The following is a 10,961-nucleotide window of genomic DNA, read 5'->3' on the forward strand; positions in this document are numbered from 1 at the left end:
ACACTAATTAAGATCTTATTTAGTTTCATTGCATATATGGGTAAATAAATGTGATACTTCTCATGAAATGAACTACATATTTATTATCTAAATTGAATTCAAAGCACATCTACTCTATCAATGTGTGTATTAAAGGAACAAACACTATTTCTTGCACAGAGCTGGTTGGAAGAGCTACTAACTTACACAGTATTTGATCAGTGTATGTTTCGAACGTAGTTTCTGACAAAGCATTATTGAAGCTTTTGAATATAAACATTTCACTTGATTCAATTGGGTCATCGAACACTAACTCTTTCGAATTTAGTTTTGGTCCTCTGATACATATTTTGTTGTTACCTGTTTCTAAAACATGATTTGCTGAATGAAATTTAACGATACTATTGTCTTTTGTTAAAAACCAACAATTTCTTTGGTCATTTTGCAATACAAAATCTTCTCTTACAGTTACACTGATTGTTTTCTTTTTTTCACTTATTAATGGATAACAAGCATCTTTACTTTTAGGAATCTTAAATTCATCCAACTCTGCGAGTCTGTTAATGGCTTGTTCCAAGCTCTTCCATCCACTACGGAGAAGACGTTTCAAAAATTGAAGATGGTTTTCAAAAGGATATGTCGAAATTAGTGATAGTGACCCAAACCTGAGCATTTCATCATAAATATGTTGCAAATTATGAAAATTGCTTGTCATGTACTGTCTGCCATACACGCTAGGGAAGTTTTCAACAAATTTGTTTAGTAACTGACCTGCAACGTGCCATTTACTTTTATGAACTGTTGAAGAAAACAGTGTAATGGCACAAAACAGTAGCATGAAGTGTTTGTACACCTCAACAGGCAGATGATCTTTAATGATGACAAATGACGCGTAATGCAAAAAAAATGCGCACTCGGATGCTTTCCAATGATTGAGGTATTTGAGATGGCGTTGTTTCCTATGTACTTCAAGAGGTTTTAGTACTTTTGAAAAGCCTCCGAAATCCGTTTGCATTGTTTTTCCGTCCATCGTTTTATGCCCAATGTACCGTCTCGCCATCCCAGAAGCAACCGCTTTGTTGCTCCTAAGTCAATAAGATGCATCCGATCTGCTACACATATATCTTCAATAATGTCGAAAAATAGAATGTCCAACAGAGGGGTGTGCACTTTGCGGTGTCCGGGATAAGCGTCATTTCTGAATGCTTGGTCTGTTCGTTTTGGAGCATTTAAACCGACAAATGTAACTTTATGGCCCAAATACTCTCCTTCGATAGTACATTTTAAACAGCTTCCGTAGCCGGTGTGGCTAGTAACACCTATAAAAAAATAAATTTAAAAAGGACTTTATACGCTGTTACATGCAATAATTGAAAAATATTTTACCTTTCACAAACGACCTTGCCGGCGTGTCAGCAACTATGGCCAAAAGCTTAACGGCGACATTTTCACCGTGCATGTCTAAACCATTGGATATTAAATCATTCAATTCCTCAACCATTGGGCGGAGATACTGTTCGGTGCTCTCTGGTTTGTTATAGCCGCAAAAAATAGCAGCAGTCATTACCGGTGCTTTTGAATCCTCTACTATTTTAAAAAGTATTGGCCAGAATTGCATTGCAGAACTGTTATGCAACGGTAATCCATCAATGGATATAGTCAGCGTCAGTTGCTTCGATGGCGGCTTGTCGTATCTATGCGTGAAAATAATTTAAAAATTTCAAATTATGGTTAAATATACACCATTTTTTTGACATTTCCAAAACTATTTACCGGTAGTAATTACACAAACACTTTTTAATGCCATGGTACCAAAATTGTCCTCCTCCAATTTCCATTATTTCTGACGATGCGTTTCGTTTCGTTTGCAGCAAGGTTTTAGCAGTTGCAGGGACTTTTACATTAACCTTTCGGAATAACTTTAACACCATGTCAATGGACTTATGCGTGGCATTTGTTGACAATGCCCAATATCGAATTCCGTCTACTACGGACAACTTATCCAGCGTTAGAGCATTGTCATTTTTCAAAAAACTATCGTCATCCTCATCATCATTATCAGAAAACATGTAATCTACCAATGGTTCATCTTCGTCCTCAATTTGGGGTTCATTTATACCGATTGGTGGTACTGTAGATTCATCTTCAAATAGATCTAAAGGTAACGATTGGGGGCCTAGAATGGAATCAATGATTTATTATTTGTCAACAGCATTGAGCACAACATGGGCTTACATGTTTCAGCTTGTGTCGCTTCTTGTCCAATTTCAACTGATGGATTCAGCGCCTTAAACTTGTTCGACCGCCGGTAAAATCTTCCACTTTTCCGTGCACGTTTTATATCCGACATTTAAAAAAAAAATCAAAATGTTCACATAAAACCATAAACTTCACACAAAACTTCTGCCTGTTCGCAAGTTGACATGAAACCACAATAACACTAAACGAAGGTAAAATACGATGAAGAATGTAAAGAAGAGTCAGCGACGCGTTATAGAAAATAAAATCGGTTAACATGCACGCACACAAATGTACAGAACCGCCGGTTATGAGAGTGCAGCGTATGAGTTTGTACGGTCAAATCTCTGACCGTTTCTTGACTGAGAAAAAATAAAGCCGCCGTCGTACTCGCAATCTCTCGCGTTGCTATCTCAGCGTGGGAATAACTGAGAACGATTAGACAGAGAGAACACTTTTGTTCGAAAACGGTCAAAACTGTCTCGTTGGGTAAATACGCCGTCTGCGGAGATATAAAAGAAATGTTTCATCAGGTCCGAATTCGCAAAAAAGATCAAAACGCACAACGCTTTATATGGCGAGATTGTGCTAAGAAACCGCTATCCAGACATCTATGTCATGCAAGTCATGACTTTCGGTTCGACATGCTCACCATCATGCGCTCAAGCCGCTAAAAACGATAACGCCGAGAGATTGACAGAAAAATACCCTCTTGCATTGGAACCCATTATCAATCAACATTATGTTGATGATTATAATGACAGTGTTAACTCTCTAAAAGATGCCAAGGAGACGATCGAACAAGTAATTCAAGCTCACCAACAAGGCGGGTTATTTATAACAAAATTTTGCTCAAAAAACAAAGAATTACTCACGTCAATACCACAAGAAAGAGTTGAATTAGACAAAGTAAATTCTGGACAGTAAAAATAACGAATCCTCTTAAATTTTAGGGATATACTAGAATACCAGAAAAGATAACATAGGTTTTCGAGCCAAATTGAAAGAGCTTCCACCAGAAGTCCTCAATAAATTACGACCTCCTACAAAAAGACAAGTATTATCGTTTATAATGAGTGTCTTTGATCCATTGGGACTAATATCTCACGTCACAATACAAGGTAAAATGTTAATGCAAGAATTACATAAGGAAACAAATGAGTGGGATCATCCAATTTTGGATAAATCAAACAAAATGTGGAACGACTGGCTAGTTCGTGTTGAATTGGTCAATCATATACGCATTCCGAGATGGATTTTAAACACGTCTATTAAATCGGAAATAGAATTACACGTTTTTGTGGATGCATCCGATATACAACCGTTTATATGCTGCTTTGCAACCGTTTTATATGCTAGAAGCGCAGACACTGGACACTGGAGCTCACGTCAAAATTCTTGCTGCTAAGGCTAGAGTAGCTCCTATAAAGGGACTATCGATTCCTAAAATGGAGTTGCAAGCAGCTCTGTTAGGAGTAAGACTATGGGAAACAATTATAGAAAAAAACACGAATGAAAATCACCAGATCGATATTCTGGAATGATTCTAAAACTGTTCTGGCATGGATAAATTCATCTCACCGCAAATATAGACATTTTGTTGCGCACCGGATCGGCGAGATATTAGATATTAGATCACAACGGTAAATCAATACAAATGGGTACCATCAGAAAACAATCCAGCAGACGAAGCGACAAAAATAATAACAAAACCTTCAATATGCTTAACAGGGCACAATTCTTAAAAATGCCAGAAGATAAGTGGCCGCAAAATATAGTAGAAAAAACTATCGAAGAAATTCATATTACAAATTTCCATCAAGAGGGAAAAGACTATATTCAGGAGTAATTTCACTCACGTTTAATCATAAAATAACAGAAATTAGTCGTAATCAAACAATAAGAGGTAAAACACTGGTAATTGGCAGCGTCAAGGGCTCATCGTGCACCGGAGGGGTCTACAAGACGTCCATCTATACTTGGGAGAACGCATTGGTGTTTTACGAGTTCGAAATCAGGCGATTCGAATACACAGCATCAGCGGACATCGAAGACGACCAAAAATTAATAAGAAATGGTATTACGTGTCCATATAGTGCCGGTTGGTGTCTCGACGCCGAATACGGATACTTCACTTGGGAGTTAGATCATCAAAGGTTGTGCGAAAGAACCGAATTTGAGATAATATACGAGAGCACGGTAAACAAGACGTTTGACAACGACAAAGTTAACGGTTATAAAAATGCTGTGTACACCCTAATAACAAAAGAATTTGTTTTCCATAAGGGCCCGCGACATAAAACAAATTTGCGGCTTCGACAGCTACGTAACCGATCACCCGAGAATCTTCATCCTTGATTTAAACGGTTACCAATCACCGTTCAAACTCAAGGCGGTAAATGGGAGAAATATGGATCTCTTAACCTATTTTAACTCCAAAATAACGCTGGTAGAAAGTTATCTAGGACAGAAGCTGAATGACGTTTACACAACGGTAATGACAGAAATGTGTAAAATAGATAAAGCGCTAATGGAGACCAAACTAGCGCTTGCACGAGTTAAAACTATAGGGTTCGGACACAGACGAAGGAAATCGAGACTTGCTTGTTATGCGGTCAAAATCGGTGTGAGTTTATTAAGTTTGATTTACACACAAGTTGGTTATTGGGAATTGGATAGGGAAGGGAAAGGTATTGAAGATTCTTGATGACTATTGCTGATTCGGCTATTGCATGTTTTGCAATCGGTAACTAGGTCAGAAGATCAACACGGTTTGCTGATCGACGCTGTTTGCTGATCGTGTGCATTCGGGCCGGTGGCGGTTGACAACACTAGGAAATGCTGAGTTGACAACGCAGGTTGTTAACTCACGCTCAAACCCCAGCTAGTTCGTTTCAAATCTTGTAAAACGTCCACGTTATACAGCAGTAGTCGCCGCGAAAGTATGGTATATTCTCGAATGCAAGCCAGTATTCGTTACTTACGACAGAAAAGATGATTGCTATCAGGAAATACCAGTGAAATATAACAACATAAAGAAAATGTTACAACAAAGAGGTACGTACTCAAATCGATTGTTCTCCAATATTACCTGCTAAATTTAACATTGGTGGAAGATGGTACACCATTGATCACAGGTTAAGAGAAACAATCCCTCATCCAGAAATAACAACCGACATTATTACAACTTGGTCATATATACCTTAACCAAATCTGATGGAAAGTGGAGTCTACGACTATGAAAATCTGCAAAAAATGAAAGACATGATATACGAGCAAAGAAATACGAGAACAGCATCATCTGTATGTAATTCGTAGAGTAATAACAAGTCAACAACCAAATCTTCAAGGCTTCTCATTCGGTACTTTAATTTCAGAAGTATTGGTCCAAACACTTATCATGTTCAACACGGTTGGGAAATATTACTTCAACGGCGAGAGGCACATATATTATTACTAAAAGTCTCAAGTTCATAATCGATACAATCGAGTTCAAAATTAAATCGAGTGAAATCAACTAGGGCATTAACAATCTAATATCTAAGTAATTACGTCACGTTTATCTGGTAAAACTAGTCGTTTTACGAGGGCCGGAATGTTACGAACGCGACAAATTGAAATAAATTTAACGGCATGCGAAGGTTAGATAAACAACTTTAAATAATTAAATATCTTTCACCTAAACCTGAACTCACAGATGGCGACCTCTTACCATGAGAAAACGACAGTATGGTGCGTTATTAAAAGCGGAAGAGGGACAATATCCAGACTTATGGAAATCATAAATAAAGGCCTTGTGGTAAAATACGAGAATAAAGAACATGGGCTTTAACAACGGTTAAAGCTAGAGCCCAGCACATACATTATCGTTGCGCAATCAGTTTCACGAAAAAGGGGCCAACCACGTATTATCCGTAGTACAGTGAAGGAAAAAACATTAAACGAATAGGGTAAACGACGCACAGGCAAAAGATAGGAAAATAAACATACGCACTTGAGCTACAGATTTAGCCTATCGAATATGCATAGGACGATGCATAGCATCAAACGTATCGGCATACCGCGTTAGGATGAAGAAGATCGATGTAATGCATTTCATGTTCTTTTTCCCACAGAATTTTAGTATATAAGACAGGATTTTTTGAAAATAAAATCGACTTGTAATTCGACCTCAAGCAAGAAGCTTGTGTTTCATTTCTAGGGTTCTCTTACAGAATCGGGAAAGTTTCACCTTTGCCTTCCCTACGGATGTTGGTCCCGCACTTTGGTGTCTCCCCACTCCGTCGTTAGAATTAGTCGAAAATAAGCCAAGCAAGATCCACGGTAAGATACTTCTCCTGGTTATCCAGGAAAAAAGGTTAATCATCTGGTCGCGCCACGGCATTCCCATTGTCCACGCCGAGTTAGTCAAGTGCGAGTCTGCCGCTAAAAACTTCTCCTGGTTATCCAGAAAAAAAGATTAGCCGCCTGATTCAAGCAACTCTGACAAGGCTAGGAATCTGCGCGGAGATTTCCCGAATCGATCACTCCTTCGCTTGGTCGACTCGAATAAACACCAGAAATGGAACACCCGAGATCTTTCGAGGTTATAGTGCCACCAAACATGAAGAAGAAGAGATTAAATTGACGTTCTAGTACCTTGCAGACAATAACAAAAAACAAATTTTGAAGAAAAGTTATGATCTCACCCACTTTTATACAAGTTGTTTTGGCACGTGCAAAATTGTTTCATATAACATTATTATGCGAACAGTTACGGAAAATATTTTTCTCTGCTATTGTAAAGGCCTTGAAAGTCGTGCAAAAATACAGCATAAGTATTTTATGAATGTTAATATATTTTTGAATTAATTAAGTTTAAAAACGTTTAGTTTTAAATATTTTTAGTCTTTTTGATATCGCATGTATAAATAGATATTTAATATACATGATATCGCATGTATATCGATATTTTAAATGAAGTATTTGTATTGAAAAAGAGACACCAATTGGCAATTATTTAAAGGCAAATAAATAATAAAAATATAAATAAAAGTTGGCAAATATCGAGCAAACATTACTTTTCATGACTGCAGAAACTCGGAAACCTTATGTAAAAATATGGCAATTTACTTTTCAAAAAGGTGATATGTAGGGGGCAGTTTATTGGAAAAATATAGCAAAATTAAACCAAATGCCCAAGTCGGATAGGCACTCGTCGTGAAAAAGGGCTATAGAAGCGTTTGTGCAATCTCTTGCCAACAAATCGCACAAGCGGGTGTATGATACTAATTTTACAAATACTGCCAGTCTCACATACCCATCTAATAAACATTAGATCCATTAGAACTAACACTATTAACCCAGCAAAGTTTTTATCACAATAAGAATATTACTATTCACCGATTACACTCAGTCCTTCTAATAGTGATGCAAGGGGTTATATGTTCAACAATTTACTTTACGCTTCGTAGCTGTTTATCACGAAGAGCTCTTAGCCGAATATGAGAGTGCTATGAGTTTTGCTATATTTTTCCAATATTTTGTAATATTTTATCTTTCCCAACAACAGACTACTTTATTATTACTGTAGGAAAACGAGTTTCTGTACTCACATAAACCTAACCATATCCGATATTTTCCCATACTTCGCTTTGCGTATCTATTGCTTGCACTGCTTGCAGGAATTGCTACTTCAATACAAATACATTATTTGAAAACAAACCTTTAAAACTGCTTTAAATTATAACAAATTGAAATGTAAGTTACGGCACGTGGCAGTTACCCGAAACCAGCAAGGGCACTTCACGACAACACCACCCCGAATCAACGATCGACGAGTTTGGCGAAATCAACGACAACAGCGATCGTCACGAATCAGTTCTTCCTACGCGTCCGACCAATATAGTCGTAACTAATAAAATCACCCCTTTTCTAAAAACTGTACTCGAGCGGGATTTTCGTAACTTGTATAATTGCAATACTTAACATAATAAAAACTCAAATATTAAAAAGTAGTATCTCTTTCGCAATATCTGCATAATGAGGAACCAAAAAATTAAAACAAAGTTATTCTAAAATATTTTTAGATTTATAAAAAATATCCTAATCTGATTATATTTTTGTACGATTTTTAAAGCGATTGCAATAGCAGAGAAACATATTTTCCGTAGGTGCTCGTATAGTTATGTAATATGGAGGATTTTTTCGTGTGCCAACTTGTATAAATTGTGTACATTTTTGTTTCTTTAAAATATGTGCTTTTCTATTCTAGAACATCAATTTAAATTATCTCTTTTATTTTATTTTATTAATTAATGATAACGGACCGATGCCGTATTGTCACAACCGCATGTGGTGAAAGTGAATTAAATTCACGAAAAAAAAAATTTAACAAAATTAAATAGGCATTTCCTCATAGTTTTTGCCATATCCCGGGCATGCTCGGTTAATTATCTCTTTAAGTTTTTGTTTTATTCAAAAACAACACAGTCTTCTTGTGTCTACCGAGCAAGTAACAAGTACGTGCATCTGCCTGTCCCGAAAGACACTCGGCACAATACCAGAGTGTATTGGTGTTAGTGAGATCAGCAATCCTGGAAAGTGCTGGACCCTACGAATCATACGAATAAAGTGAAAAGGCAACCTCATCCAATTGCGGCCTGGCGGACAGTTAGTCCGTGTCTCGAGCAAAAATTCTCAGTCAGGCCGCACGAACCGTTTCCGAGTAGAGGTCACTTCCTTCTATGTTTAGTACAATGCGCCTCGCTCACTTCGTGTATCATACTCGATCGTTTTTTTGGTATGCATGCATGTAGGTAAACAATGTTAGGTTACTGATTAGTAGTGATTTGAGATTGTTCGAGTTTACTCGCTTCTTGCTTCGTTTGCAATTCAATACTTTTGTAAAATTTTCGCTGATTTTGATTGAGCATGGATAAATCACCTGATAGTGAATCGATTAGCAGCGATGACGAAATTGGTGGAAATGATATTCATAACTTCGATTCAGATAATAGTAATGAGGAAGAAGTCATACAGCCAAGCAAGAGAAAGCGTTATGTACTTGATTCATCAAATTCTGATTGTGCTGATGAACTTTGCAATCTTAGTGAAAGTAAAGGCGCTATTGATGAGATTTTTGGTGAATTACTGTTGGAAGAAGAAAGAAATATGAACAGTATTCAAAGCACAGAAGTTGAACAAATTCAATGGCATGAATTCAGCGGTCGACAAACATCATTTACATTTGAACTTACAAATCTACTAAATGTACAGTTGGCTTGCGATGTAAATCAGTGTAGTGTATTTTCGTTATTCGTCGACGACAGTATTATAAACGTGCTCGTCCAAGAAACAAACCGTTATGCGCAGCAAAAATTGAACAGATTGAAGCTATCACCAAGTGCTCGTATGCACCAATGGAAGCCAACTAATCCGCCAGAAATTAAACAATTTATTGGATTGTTGTTATGGATGGGGCTCGTAAATGTTAGCCCTATTGCCAATTATTGGTCGAAAAAGAATGTATTGTAATATCTAAGAAATATGACCACGAACCAACCACTGTGCATCGTGTGTCAACTTTGATCATGACCACTGTCACGATCAGTGTGCGTACGGACAAGAAAAATAAAATGTCATTCGTCTGTGAATCGTGTTATTAAACCGCCCGTAGACGGTGCATACTTTTGACAGGCGACTTTTGACAACCACCGATTTTCCTTTGTTCTTGTATGCTGTCAGACGCGTCCCCGTAGCTATCGTTTTCGGCCCCTCCTGTGGTAGCAGCGGTTACATGCAGCTGTAGCTGTCAAATGCCCCAAAAAAAATAACTCCACTGTGTTTATCACTGTGGATAGGATCGAATCCATTACGGCTTCAAAGTAAGCTATTAAATTCGATAAACGTTCATTTTTATCGCCTTAGTAATTATTTCAACAAAAGGAAAATCGCTTTTGAAGCCATCAAATATTAAATAAAACATTCATGCTGACACAGAGACAAAATAGCGGATAATATTGAGTATATAAAAATATCCCGATACATGCAGTATGAAATATATTTGTATTTTAACGTAAAAGTATATTAAAAACCTAATGTTTTGTTAGTTTTAGAGAGCTTGTATTGATAGAAACTCATATTTTACAGAAAAAAGTTTTACTCGGTACAGTTTAAAAGCTTACAGGGAGAACTTTATATGCACAAAAAATATTGGAGTGGCTTCTAGTTTCATGTTTTGTACAGTGTTTTGTGTTATTAAAAATCTACAATCATTTTTCTATTTCATTTCTAGAAGATTAAGGATTTTTCATACAAAAAAAAATTATAACGGTGAATTTTTAAATTTATGTGTTGACTGTTCGTCACACGACAGTTCAACTCTCCAACCTACCAGTGCTAACCACCACATCCCCGATCCGTCATCCATGTCGCCGGCGTGTTTCCCGCATACATCGGGTTACGAGCCGGCGACTTGAGAACAATAGGTCGCTGGAGCTGTCAAAAGTATGTCCCGTCTACGGGAAGCTTTAGAAATAGCAATGTATATACCTTCGGCGTTTCATGGCATTCCTACCCCCGAACTGTCACGCGTGGATGACAGAATATTTTGTATGTGTGTGTATCGTAATAATTCTACTCTTTGGTAAATACAGTACAAGCGAGCAGACGTGCGTTGTTTTCCGACCAAACTGATTATCGCGATTATATCCGAAACGTTTGTGGTTTCTGTACGGTTCTACTCCCAACAAATCGTTGGATAG

General features: G+C 37.3%; 1 protein-coding gene across 2 annotated transcripts; it reads right to left on the reverse strand.

The window, feature by feature from the left end:
- Positions 1–84: 84 nt before the first annotated feature.
- On the reverse strand, positions 85–6,395 carry LOC118513745. Of its 2 annotated transcripts, XM_036059905.1 has the most exons (5): positions 5,309–6,395; positions 2,215–5,218; positions 1,753–2,155; positions 1,366–1,673; positions 85–1,298 (listed from the first exon to the last, which is right to left on the reverse strand). In XM_036059905.1, the coding sequence occupies exons 2-5, from the start codon at positions 2,327–2,329 to the stop codon at positions 958–960; spliced, it is 1,167 nt and encodes a 388-aa protein (XP_035915798.1). In that variant the 5' UTR covers positions 2,330–5,218; positions 5,309–6,395; the 3' UTR covers positions 85–957. The 2 variants fall into 2 exon arrangements, with proteins under 2 accessions (XP_035915798.1, XP_035915807.1); XM_036059914.1 differs by having other exon boundaries at positions 2,215–6,395.
- Between the last annotated feature and the right edge of the window lie 4,566 nt (positions 6,396–10,961).

The sequence above is a fragment of the Anopheles stephensi genome, chromosome X (assembly GCF_013141755.1).
Source record: "Anopheles stephensi strain Indian chromosome X, UCI_ANSTEP_V1.0, whole genome shotgun sequence".
Lineage (NCBI taxonomy): Eukaryota > Metazoa > Arthropoda > Insecta > Diptera > Culicidae > Anopheles > Anopheles stephensi.

What these genes read in the sequence shown, in the direction of transcription:
- LOC118513745 (XM_036059905.1), bottom strand. Translation starts at nt 2,329, where the DNA reads ATGTCGGATATAAAACGTGCACGGAAAAGTGGAAGATTTTACCGGCGG. An exon ending in AGCGACACAAGCTGAAACAT is followed by an intron (nt 2,156 to 2,214) that starts GTAAGCCCATGT and finishes ATTCCATTCTAG; the next exon opens with GCCCCCAATCGTTACCTTTA. An exon ending in GGCAAGGTCGTTTGTGAAAG is followed by an intron (nt 1,299 to 1,365) that starts GTAAAATATTTT and finishes ATTTTTTTATAG; the next exon opens with GTGTTACTAGCCACACCGGC.